The sequence below is a fragment of the Octodon degus genome, unplaced genomic scaffold (genome assembly GCF_000260255.1).
Source record: "Octodon degus isolate 3935 unplaced genomic scaffold, OctDeg1.0 scaffold00076, whole genome shotgun sequence".
NCBI lineage: Eukaryota > Metazoa > Chordata > Mammalia > Rodentia > Octodontidae > Octodon > Octodon degus.
In genome coordinates this window covers 8009424-8022514 of record NW_004524652.1, presented here as the reverse complement: position 1 = coordinate 8022514, position 13091 = coordinate 8009424, and the positions used below count along the sequence as shown (strand labels likewise).

Genomic DNA, 13091 nt, shown 5'->3' with positions numbered 1-13091 from the left:
GTGCTGGGGGATCGAACCGCGGTCCCTCTGCTTTGCTTAGCTTAGCTTGTTGTACGTAGGTGCTTTAGACCACTGAGCCATCTCACCAGCCCCATACTCCTTTTTTTAGCTAAGGGTAGGTAGTGCTGGGGACTCAGTGTAGGGCCGTGTGCATGCTGACCACGCTTGCAGTCGTGGAGCTAACCCAACCACTCACATTCTTCTTTTTGAAACACTGTTTACAGAAAGCCTCAGTCTATTTCAGTCACTGTGAGAGACTTTGCTGACATACTCTGAGATGTTCTGCCAACAGTGTAATTTGTTTTTTATTACACATGGCTTCCCTGCATCCAGCAAAGGTCTGGACTAAGTTCCATTCATGGCTCCAAGATCATGGTTATAATTACCAATTTTGTGCAGATCCCATAGTCTGTTGAATCATTCCAGACTGTTTGATCTGACTTCCTCTTAATGTCATTTTGTTTTAAATGCTAGCAAGCCTAAATGCAGCAAACCTAATACATTAGGTGAGTCACCACATTTTATGATTCTGAGAAAAAGGAACAGAGGGAAAAAGAACAGTAATGTAAAGGAATTACAGTGCAAAGAAAGAAGTAAGACTCATTATTGGCTCAGATTCCTTAATGCATTTCTTCACTGTGCATACACACACCCCTTCATGTGGTTGCCGTATACTGTATCAAAGAGCCAGGTATGATGGTGCACACCTGTAATGCCAGCTCTCGCAAGGCTGAGGCAGGGTTTCCATGAGTCCAAGGCCAGCCTGGACTACATAGTGAGACCCTATCTCAGAAAATCATACACATATAAAGAAGATGTAGTTGACCAGAATTAAAATAAATCTAGGGGCTGGAGAGATGGCTCAGTGGTCTAAAGCACCTACTTAGAACAAGCTTAGCAAAGCATCAGGGACCGCGGTTCGATCCCCCAGCACCACATGCCAGCCAGCCCCGCCCCCTGGTGGGCTGAGCTGGCCACACACACACACCACACACACACACACACTCTCTCTCTCTCTCTCTCTCTCTCTCTCTCTCTCTCTAGTAAATAAATAAATAAATAAATAAAAATTTAAAAAAAAAAAAAATAAATCTAGTTACTGCTTCTGGAATTCTTGGTTCCTTAAGGGAAAGTGAGACCCTAAGAAACCAAATGGAAGAGAGATAGCCTTGTGCTGTTCCCCAAGGGACTGGATTAGACCCAAATGCCAGCGAAGCCAGTGTTGTGAGCTCAATAACTTACCAGTAATCAGTTCTGGGGTTGATCAGGTAGCTCAGTGGGAGAGCCTATGCTTAGCATGAAAGAGGCTCTACGTATACACAACTTTAGTGACTTTATATTCAGCAAGTGGTTTCTCGATGCTTTTTTGTACACCAAACACTCTTCTAGATTCTAAGTCCTTTCATCTTCACTGCCCATCATTATGTTAAGAACAAGTCACTTTTGTAAGCACTGGTGAATCCTAAGAAGTTTCCTTCTCGTAAGAAAATAGATTGTAGGGAGCACAAGTCTAGAATTGGAGTCCTGTTGAGATTTTTCAACAGAGGAATAAGCTAGGATGAAGACATTGAATTGCAGTGGATTAAAGCCTGGCCTTTGCATTTCTGCTGCATGAGAGGGATAGCAGTCCTGGACAAGAAATATAAATAACTTGCTGAAGCCAGATGCTAGATCTCAAGACTCTGGGATTTTGACCTTTTAAAATAAAAAAAAAGGAAGCCAAGAAATTGCATAATGAAATCTGTCTCTGTCACAGCAGTATTTCTGGCTTTTCTCTGTAGCTACAAAGAACAGCTTATATAAATTGTGTATGTGTTGTGTTGTGTTGTGTTCATTAAGACAGGGTCTTGCTATGTAGTAATTTAGGCTGACCTTTAACTCACTATATAGCCTAGACTGTCCCCAAATCCATAGCGATCCTCCTGCCTTAGTTTTCTGAGTGCTGGGATTATGTGTATTTGTGCCTTTGTTGCCATACTGGAAATCAAACCCAGGGCCTTGTACACACTGGGTAGCCAGGTGTTCTACCACCAAACTACACCTTCAACCCCCAAGCACTGTATGTTTAAAGGCATAGGATTCAAGAAAAGGGTGTGTGTTTGTTTTTATGAGATAGGGTCTCTGTGTATTGCCAGGCTGGCTTTGAACTCACTATGTAGCTCAGGCTGATCATGGCAATCCTCCTGCTTTAGCCTCTTGAATGCTGGGATTACAGGTGTGCAGCATTGCACTCAGCTAAATTTATACCTTTTAGTTTAAAAAACACTTTGGTGCTTTGTTTTGGTTTTTTGGTGGAACTGGGGATTGAACTCAGACCCTTGCACTTGCTGAGCCATCTCCCCAGCCCCTATAAAAAACACTTTGTTAACGTTAGACTGTGTCTCAGCCTATAAATACATTGATAGAAATCATGAATGATGTTTACCAAATGTTAATAGTAGTTATTTCTGGGTAGTGAGATTTAGGGTGACAATTAAAATCTTTTTTCTTTTATTATGTATTTGGTACAGGGTCTTACTACACAGCTCTGACATGTAGCAGTCCACCTGTTTTCAGCCTCCCCAGCACTGTGATTACAAGTGGGCACCACCATGCCCAGACTCCATGGCCAGCTCAGTGCATCTGGGGGCGAGCCACCATAGCACCTGGGATCAAACCCTGGTCCCTATGCTTGCCTAAGCAGGCACTTAGTCCACTGAGCTATCTCACCAGCCCTAAAAATTTCTTTTTTACTTACTAAATGTCTTTTTCTAATGAATATGTATAATTTTTTTTTATTTTTTTATTTTTTTAATTTATTTGTGTGTGTGTGTGTGTGTGTGTGTGTGGCCAGCTCAGCCCACCAGGGGGCGGGGCGGGCTGGCATGTGGTGCTGGGGGATTGAACCGCGGTCCCTATGCTTTGCTAAGCTTGTTCTAAGTAGGTGCTTTAGACCACTGAGCCATCTCACCAGCCCGAATATGTATAATTTTAAGAAAACAAACTACATATGCTTATGATCCCAGTGCTTGGGAGGATGGCTGGGAGTTCCAGGTTGGCCTAGGCTACATAGTGAGTTTAAGGCCAGTCTGAGATATAGCAAGACACTGTCTCAAAAAAAAAAAAAAAAAGCTCAGCGGATTAAAGTGCCTGCATGCGGGTGCAATGGGCAGGGGTTCAATCCCCGGGCCTGTCGTGCTGGCCCCACCCCCAGGGCACACTGAGGGGGCAGTTGAGACTGGGTGTAGAAGGTAGGCCATGTACTTATTTTTCTATAAAGTTTTTAAAGATGACTTAAGTAGTCTCATGCTCTTTTACCATGTCAAGACTCTTGATAGTGAAGCTTGGACTTTATACATGTTATTCCTTGCATGTGACTAATGTTCTTTGTCCTCTTTCCTTCCCCTTTTGTCCTGTTTAGCAAAAGATACAGATATTGTGGATGAAGCCATCTATTATTTCAAGGCCAATGTGTTCTTCAAAAACTATGAAATTAAGGTAAATTACAGAGTTTGTAGTGATTTAGTTTTTTTTGTTTTTGTTTTTTGGGTTTTTTTTGTTTTTGTTTTTGTTTTTTTTTTGGCAGAACTGGGGGTTGAACTCAGACTCTTGTGCTTGCCAGGGAAGCTTTTATTCCACTGAGCCATCTCCCCGGCCTGTGATTTAGTTTTTTGATGGAGATATCTACCTTGCAGTCACAGTTGTTATAAGGAGTAAATATAATGAACTGAGATTATAATTTTGAAGTTCCAGAGTATTAATACTCTGTATAAATACTATTTTCCTTTTTCAGACTATATCAGGTCTGAGAGATGAATTTGACCCACTGCCTCATCTTATAAATAAAGTTTTATTGGAACATAGCTATATACATTTGTTTGGTAATTGTTTATGGCTGCTTTCACACAACAATAGCAATAGAATAATTATGACAAGCGCTGTAGCCTAAAATATTTACTACCTAGTCTTCATACAGAAAGCTTGCCAACCCCTTGCCTAGATATATTTTACTTATTCAAATTTAATTAAACATCTATATGCCAATCCTGTGTACAAGACTAGTGCACAAGCAAAGACTCTTACTAGCTCTTTTAATTTTTTTATATATAACTTGAGTTTTGAAAAAATGAAATACTTCCAAATCCTAAACCTTTTAAGTTTCAGATTTTTTTTTTTTTTTTTTTTTTTTTTATATTTTAGGGAAGGGTCTACAGGGTGTTCAGGGTCTCACTGCTAGATCAGACTCATAGTGATCCGCCTGTTTACAGCCTCCCAAGAGCTGGGATTACAGGCACATGCCACCACACCCAGTCTCAATTGCCCTCTCAGCGTGCCCTGGAGGCAGGGCTGGCATGGCAAGCCCAGGGATTGAAACCTCCCCCAGGCCTTTCCGCCTACTTACAGACACTGTAATCTGCTGAGCTATTTGGCCAGCCCTTAAGTTTCAGATTTTGGAGCTTGTTAGATTTTCGACTTTCAAACCAGCCATGTTCAGCTGATAAAGTTTTTGCAGATATTCCAAAATCTGAAATACTTTCAGATAAGGGTTATTCAGCCTGTACTTTTGTGTCACGGGCCTGAGTTGGAGAAGTAGAGAGACTAGGACAGACTTCTGTTAGATGGTAGGGAAACATCCCTGAGCCCTCATCCCCTCCTGCTCTTAGTTTCGGGAAGAGGTAGCGGGGAGTGGGAGAAAAGATGAAGAGAAAATAAAACGCAGTTTCATGACCTGCCATGAGCAGGTTACAAGCAATGGCAAGGATTTGTGTTGGATTTTTTCTGAGACAGAACCTTAATATGTAGCCCAACTTGGCCTTGAACTCATGATTTTCCTTCCTCAGCCTCCGGGGTACTGGGATTACAGGTATATACCACTACCCCTGGCTATAACTTTCTTGCAATAGCCTAAAATATAGCTGGAGATTATAAATATATATATTCTCTCCTTGTCATACTTTTAATTTTTTTGCCTTTATTTTGTGTGTGCCTTTTGAGACAAGATCTTGCTCTGCAGTTAAGGCTGGCCTTGAGCTCACTTTGTAGCCCAGGCTGGTCTCAAACTCAAGGATCCTCCTGCCTCAGCCTCCCAAATGCTGGGATTAGAGGCATGTGCCACCACACCTGGCCTATACTTTACTTGTAGACTCTTTTTTTGGTGGGAAATGGTCAGACAGGGTCTCGCTATGCAGTTTAGGCTGGCCTTGAATCCTCTATGTAGCCCAAGTTGGCCTTGAGCTTGCAGTGACCTTCTTGCCCCAGCCAAATCCGTGTCGCCCCCAGGGCTTGTAGACTCTTGATTAGAGAATGTAATGTAAGCTTTCTGTGGGGTTAACAGCATGTTTTCTATATCTAATGCATGGCCTAAGTATTGTGTTTATAATAGATATAAATATATAGAATTCTGCCACGTTTCATTCTTTCTCCACTATCGTATGTTTCAAATAGGGAAATGTGTAGCTTTTTGGTTGTCTAGAATCGGGCCTGCAGTACATGCAACATTTGACCACCATCTGTTATCTTCAGATTTTCCTTCGGGTTATGTCAAGATGTTGGGCTCCTGGAGTTCTTCAAGAACGTGTCACACATAAAGTAATTGCTTCCTCCTCTTGAGTAATGAGTGTTTCTGTTCTTGGCAGAGACCCTCAAGTGAGAGAGTTCCACACACTAACCTACTGTGTGATGCTCTTCAGGTTTCCCAGCTGTCGTGTTGCTTCTGTGTCCTGCACTGGCAGGGGCTGCTGACAGTGGCAAGGAGGGGCAGAGGAAAACGGGCAGCTGAGCAGCTCGGGGAAGCTGCAGGCTCCCTGACAGAGCCTAGGACACTGTGGCCCTGGTGCTGTGTCAGCGATGTCGGAGTGCCGCACTGTCAGTGTTTACAGTAGATAATCAGAACTCAGAGGCTGAATTCATTCATTCATTGTTGAGTTTCAGTGAGCACTGTTTTTTGTTTCCTTTTCCCCCTGTAGAATGAAGCGGACAGGACTTTGATATATATAACTCTCTACATTTCTGAGTGTCTAAAGAAACTCCAAAAGGTAAATGTAAACTTGATGATTGTTTATTGGAAAAACACTCCAAGCCACCTGTTTTTGTTTGGTCTCATTACGCAGCTCAAACTTGTGATCCTCCTGTCTCAGCCTCCCCAGCTCTGGGACTACAGGCATGCGCCCACACTTGTTCTCAGTAGGTAGCTCATTGAGCCTGAAGGTGGGGCCGGCACCACATGTGATACCAGGAATCAAACCCCTGTCCCTGCACTTGCCTGAGCAAGCACTTAGTCTGCTGAGCTATCTTGCCAGCCCTCACTTGGATTTTTTTGACTTGAAGGGTAAATAGAAAATATTTCCTCTGATGTAGAGCATGATGTTAAGTGAAAATGTGAATGTGGTTTTCAACTCAGAATGGAGTTAACCAACACAAAAACTAGGATAGTGATTTTTCACCCCGTGTTACAGAAAAACCCACAGCCTCCCAGCAAGCGTTCTGTACCTTCCCAGCCCTTTTTCTGTCCAAGTTGTGCAGGCTAGGGGCTGGGAGATAGCTCAGTAGAATAAGTGCAAGCACTAGGTCCTGAGTTCAATCCCCGATACCACAAAAAAAAAAAGTTGTGCAGGCTGACCTCAACTTGCAGTCCTGCCTCAGTCTCCCAAGTAGCAAGAATTGCAGGCATATGCTACCAATTCTGACCAGAAAAAGATGGTGACATTTTAAGGCCTTACATGTATTTTTCAAGACAAAAATCTTGACAAAATTTATGTTGGCTTAGGGATCCAAAGGTAAAATTTAAAGGTTCATGAAGTTGAGTGGGAAAAAACTACATTTTTCTTTCCAGTGTCCTCTAACTAAAATATAGCACTTTTTTAAAATTTAATTTTTGCAGTACCAGGAATCGAACTCAGGACCTTGAGCCAGGCAGGTGCTTATGCTGCTGAACTATTTCCCTGGCCGTTAGCATTTTCTTTTGTTTTGTTTTGTATTTTTTCTTGTTTGAGACAGTATCTGACTATGTAGGGAAGAGTGGCCTCAGACTTACTGCATAGCTCACCTTGTCCTCAGGCCTGCAATCCTTTTGCCTCAGCCTCCGGAGTGCTGAGATTATAGATAGCACCCACCATGCCCCACCAGCAGTAACCTCAACCATGAACACAGGCGTCAGTCCACAGTGGAATTAGCAATGTGTATGATTTTTAAGGAATCCATGGTATGGTGTTATAATATTAGAGTGGAAGATATTTTGAAAATTTTCACACTCATCAGTTCTTCAAGCTTTATTTTTTTATTTATTTTTTTTATTTGTGTGTGTGTGTGTGTGTGTGTGTGGCCAGTTCAGCCCAGCACAGGGGCGGGGCTGGCTGGCATGTGGTGCTGGGGATTGAACCGCGGTCCCTGTGCTTTGCCAAGCTTGTTCTAAGTAGGTGCTTTAGACCACTGAGCCATCTCACCAGCCCTCTTCAAGCTTTAGTTACTGTATCTGTTATTGGGAGTATTTATGAAAACCATGTTTAAAAAAAAAACAAAACTATTGTGTGCCCCGTACCAAAAAAAGATAAGTGACTACGTCATAAATTAGGTTTTCAATATTTTAATTATTATATTTCACCATAATTGGTTTCTCTTGTAATTTTATCTTATTCATTTGAAGCATTGCCTGAGAAAGGACTCATAGGATGAATTTGATTTCAAAAGAACACAAAAAAATTTATATCCTAGCCTTTCAAACTAAAAAGATTATAAGCTAGATATTATTCTTTAGCATTCTTGTTTGTTTGTTTGTTTTTTGGCAGAACCAGGGATTGAACTCAGAACCTTACGCTTGCCAGGCAAGCGCTTATTCTACTGAGCCATCTCTCTGGCCCTAGATATTATTCTTATCCATGTAAAAAATATATTTTGGTTTTTTTGAAGCCAAGGTTCTCCTACGTAGTCTAGGGTGGCTACGTGGCCCCACCTGGCCCTGTACTCATAATCCTCCTGCCTTGGCCTCCCAAGTATATGTGTGTAATTTTTTTTTTCTTTTTTCTTTTTTTTTTTTTTAGTGCAATTCTAAAAGCCAAGGAGAGAAGGAAATGTATACACTGGGCATCACTAATTTTCCCATTCCTGGAGAGCCTGGTTTTCCACTAAATGCCATCTACGCCAAACCTGCAAGCAAACAGGAAGATGGTAAGAACGGGCTATCTGTACCCTCGTCTGGGGCACGAGATGGTTTTCTTCATTCACCGCTCTCACTTTCATAAGCGTTAGTAGCACGCACGGCATGTGGACCAGAACACGTTGCCCATGTGAACTGTCATTGTTGTGTCTTAACTGTGTGAATGTATGAAGACGTTTGTCTGAGGTCACTGTCCCGACCAGCAGCCAGGCCGTTTGGATGAGCTCTCGAGTACAGTATTTTATTGTCTTTTAGAGGTGATGAGAGCCTACCTGCAGCAGCTGAGGCAAGAAACTGGACTGAGACTTTGTGAAAAAGTTTTTGACCCTCAGAATGATAAACCCAGCAAGGTAAGACCTTCTCCTTTGGCTGTTTAATTGCTAATTCATCTTTTTGCCTGTTGGCCACCAGTAAACACACTAAGATCTTCTACTGCAAGAATATTTTTAGCCTGGCATGCTCTTCTGCATGTGTGTGATCCCAGTTTCTCAGGAAGCAGAGGTAAGAGGATTGCCATTTTGAAGACAGGTTAGCTGGACATGCCTGTAATCCCAGCACTTGGGAGGTGAGGTAGGAGGATTGCTATGAAGCCAAGGGGCACCCCGGCTACAGAGTGAGTGCTAGGCCAGCCTGAACTGCATAGTGAAAACCTGTCACAAAAACACAAAAATAAATAAGTAAAAAACATGGAGGCTGTAGTTCAGTGATAGATCACTTACCTAATATGTCTGAGGCCCCGGTCCAATCCCCAGTACTGCAAAGGAAAGGAAAGAAAGAAGGAAATTTAGTTTCTGCATCTGACTGTTGATGTGCTTAGCGGGTCCTAACTCACTAGATCCCACTGAATAAAGAATTGCATCTAGGAAGGAAAGTTTAGTGGTTGTCTTCATTACATTCTTATGTTGGAGCATTGTGAACCCAGAGCAGAGGTTTTCTGTAGATATTGTGGGTACACTGTACAGTCACCTTCAGTGGCCATTGGGCCCTAAATCTGGAAGCCCAGGGCCTGGGAAGATAAAGTGCTTGCCTGGCAAGCGCAGGGTCCTGAGTTTGCTCCTCATACCCCTCCCAAAAAAAAAAAAAAAAAATCTGGAAGCCCACCCTTTACCTCGAGTGGCATAGCATTTGGGAGTACCCTGCACACATCTTCCTCTGTGCTTTAACTCCTCTTGGGGCTCTCAGACCACCTACTGCAATATAAGTGCTGTGTGGTACTGAAAGAGGAGGGGAAAAGAACCTGTGCTGCTGTTGGGCAACGGTGACAGGCGGAGGCGGCTCTTCATGTTGAGTGAGGCTGCAGGCTTTCCCACGTATTCTCTATCCACCACGGGTTCTCTCCGGAGATGCAGAACCCGTGGATACAGAGAGCTGACTATGAAACATTTATGTACTTTATTCATAATTTTGGATTTTTTTGTTTTTTAGTATTTTAGTTTTTTGAGACAAGATCTCAGTATGTAGTCCAGGTTAGCCTTGAATTCATGCCAGTCCTCCTGCCTCAGCCTCCCAAGTGCTGCGATTACAGGTGTGCACCATCACGCCCAACCTCCTAATTTTTAGTAACCTGTGCATCTACCTATATGTGCTTCTGAGGGGTTTATAGTCTCTTATAAGAGAATTTGGGCTGGTTTTAAGTTTTATTATTAAATTAATTTGAATTCTGCTGGGTGCAGTGGTGCATGCCTTTAATCTCGGCATCCTAAGAGGCTGAAGCAAGTGGATTATTTGGCCCCTGCCTGGGCACTGTAGCAACTCAGCAAGACCCTGTCTCAAAGTAAAAAATAAAACAGCTTGGGGATGTAGCTTAGGGTGAAGGTACTGATTTCAACCCCCCACTACTTAAATATTAAGTGCAGGATTTGAATTTTCACTTGCCCTGAAGCTGCACTGTGACCTGATTCCTCTGTGGTTCCATTTTGTCCCCCTTCTGGCAGTGGTGGACCTGCTTTGTGAAGAGACAGTTCATGAACAAGAGTCTGTCGGGACCTGGGCAGTGAGGATCAACGGCAGCCATCTCCAGAGACAGGTGGCACTGCTCAGCACCGTGTGCACAGGCCTGCGTAGTGTCGCATTGGGTTTCACAAGAGAAACAAAAAGGAAGCCTATTTGCCTGCAAAGCTCTTGGTCATGTTTGGGTATGGGAGGGGAAAGGGGGTTATTCATGGGTGAATCAAAAATTTCTACAGTATTAAGCTGGTGCTTAAGAATAATAACTAATAAATTTCTAATAACTTCATTGCTTACCTTTTTTTTTTTTTGCTTATCTCTTTTCAATGAAAAAAATTTAGCTACAATTTACACACCATAGTATGTATACAGTTAAACTTTGTAGTATAAAGTTTTGCAATTATGACCATTATCTGTGTAATTCCAGAATACTTTCATCAGCCCCAAAAGAAGCTCATGTAGTTGGCTGGGTGTGGTGGTGCACACCTGTGATCCTAGCCCTCGGGAGGCTGAGGCAGGAGGATCACAGTAAGTTCGAAGCCAGCCTGGGCTACACAGTGAGACCCTATCTCAAAAAAACAAAGATGTTCGTGCACCCCCAGTCACATCTCCTCATCTCCCCTGCTTCCCTTCCTGCCCATCCCCCCAGGTATGACACAACCTTACGTAACTTCTTTCATTTAAAACACTTTTAAAATTCACTCTTACCATAGCATGGATTAGCACTTTTTTCTTTTTCTGATTTTTGGTTGTGTATATGAGATAAAATATATATAACACAAGATGAGGGGTAGTTAACCGTTTTTCCTTTGTGCCAAGTTCCATGCAGAGGGCAGGGGCTCAGTTTGGGCAGCTCCCTCAGGTGCTCCCCTGGCACGGCTGCATCTCCAGCCTGTTCTCAAGGAGACTGAGGGCCTGATTGGCCTTGCAGACCCTGAGCGGCTCTGTGGCGCCCCGGTACAGGTAGAGCTGCACATCTCGGGTTGCGTCCTGTACACACACAGGTGCCTGGTGAGGTGCCTGTGGCGGCAGCCGTGCCTCAGGTTGCTCATGTTCCTGGTCACCTTGTGGCACTTGGTGAGCTTCATGGCTTCTCATCAGTGGCTGCTACAGCAACTGCAATATGGGTAACTCAGAGGCATTAGTTACATTCACAGGGCCGTGCTCATTCTCCAAAACTTTTATTTTACAAATTAGAAACTAGTAGGGCTATTGCTGTGAGTTTGAGGCCAACCTGGGCTATATGAGTATGTCCAGGGCCAGTCTTGCAGTACATAGCAAAACTGTGGGGGAAAAAAAAAGAGAGAGAAAGAAAGAAAGAAAAATAAGCATTAAACTTGCAGTAACCAGGGCTGGGGAGATAGCTCGGTGGTCTAAGCACCAACCAGCCCAGCAAGTACAAGCAGCCGGGTTCAATCCATGGTACCATATGCCATGCTGGCCCTGGAAACCTGAGCACACGCCTGTAATCCTAGTGCTTGGGAGGCTGAGACAGGAGGATCACTATGAGTCGGAGCTCCTGTAGTAAGACCCTATATCAAATAACTAAATAAAAGATTTTTTAAAATCTATAGTAAGCTATATTCTCGGTCTCTGAATTTGCCTGTTTGGGTAATACAGAAGTAAAATCAAACACTATCCTTTTGCACCTAGTTATTTATTCATTTACTTATTTTAATACTGGGAATCAAACTCAGGCCCTTGTGCTTCCCAGGCAGGTGCTGTGCCACTGAGCTATCTCCCTGGCCCTGCCCCTGTTCCTTTCACTTAGCATACTGTCTAAAACTTACCCATGTTGGCTGGGCTTGTTGGTGCCTGTAATCCTAGCACTGGGAAAGCTGAGGCTGAGGCAGGTTCGAAGTCAGCCTGGGCTGCACAGTGAGTTCAGTACCACCCTGAACTACATAATGAAACCCTGTTTCAAAAAGACAAAAAACGAGGGCAGGCCAAATAGCAGATTAAAGCACCTGCAAGCAGGTGCAGGGGCCAGGGGTTCAATCCCCAGGCCTGCTGTGTTGGCCCCGCTCCCAGGACGTGCTCGAGACAGTGATTGAGACTAGGCGTCATGGTGCACACCTGTAATCCCAGCACTTGGGAGGTTGTAAACAGGCAGATCAGTATGAGTCTGATCTAATAGACCCTGAATACCCTGTAGATACTTCCCTAAAATACAGAAAATAAATAAATAAAATATTTTTTAAAAAAGGAAAAAAACAAGCACAAAAAAGACTTAAGCATGTTGTAGCACACAGCAGCCTTTCCGTTTTATGGCTCTAATATTCCATTGTGTGGGTGGACGCCCCTGTGTTTATTCATGGACATTTGCCTTATTTCCATTTTCTGGCTGTTACTCATAGTGCTGCTAAGAACATTCATGCAGGGTTTTATGTGACCATGTTTCCGTTTCTCCTGGCTCTGCCACTCAGCATGCAGTTGCTGAGTGCTGCAGCAATTCTCTTTAACTTTCTGAAGTGCCACACTCTCCCCTATTTCCATTCCCACCAGCAGTGTGGCAGACCTGTTTTCCCCATGTCCGTACCCATATCTGTTCTTTTTCTGTCCTAATAGATGTGAAGTAGAATCTCATTGTGGTTTTCATATGTATTGCTCTAATAAGTGTTGAGCATCTTTTTTTTTTTAATGGATATTGGCTACTTACCCATCTTTTCTAGAGAAATGCTTATTCAAATGTTTTTGGTTGTTTTTAAGACAGGGGCCGAGACCTGGGCTTAGACTTGTGGTCCTCCTGCCTAAACCTCCCAGAGTGCTGGGATCTCAGGTGTGCCACTATGCCTGGCTAGTTTTGTTTTTGTTTTTGTTTCTGTGTTTCAAGACAAGGTTTTGCTGTGTAGTTCAGGCAGCCTGGAACTCAATATATAGTCCAAGCTGGTCTTGAACTCACAGTGATCCACCTGGCTCGGCCTCCCAAGTGGTGGGGTTATTAGCATACCTGGCCTTTTGCTATCACGCCTGGCCATAGGGCTGGCTTTGTCCATTTTTTACTTGGCTTATT

The 13091-nt window shown here is 43.3% G+C and overlaps 1 protein-coding gene and 1 long non-coding RNA gene across 2 annotated transcripts in view; one reads left to right on the top strand and one right to left on the bottom strand.

The window, feature by feature from the left end:
- Positions 1 to 6451, bottom strand: part of LOC111817971 — a 15031-nt gene extending 8580 nt beyond the window's left edge. Inside the window, exons 1-2 of the long non-coding RNA XR_002822058.1 lie at positions 6441 to 6451; positions 2522 to 2525 (exon numbers count right to left, since the gene is read on the bottom strand). This is a non-coding gene — a long non-coding RNA (uncharacterized LOC111817971). The remainder of the gene's footprint in view (positions 1 to 2521; positions 2526 to 6440) is intronic.
- Arpc3 (actin related protein 2/3 complex subunit 3) overlaps positions 1 to 10360 on the top strand; it is a 16121-nt gene extending 5761 nt beyond the window's left edge. The window contains exons 3-7 of the mRNA XM_004635908.2: positions 3401 to 3477; positions 5946 to 6014; positions 8016 to 8142; positions 8387 to 8481; positions 10066 to 10360. Of these exons, the coding sequence (XP_004635965.1) occupies positions 3401 to 3477; positions 5946 to 6014; positions 8016 to 8142; positions 8387 to 8481; positions 10066 to 10128 (431 nt within the window). The 3' untranslated portion in view covers positions 10129 to 10360. The remainder of the gene's footprint in view (positions 1 to 3400; positions 3478 to 5945; positions 6015 to 8015; positions 8143 to 8386; positions 8482 to 10065) is intronic.
- Positions 10361 to 13091: the final 2731 nt, after the last annotated feature.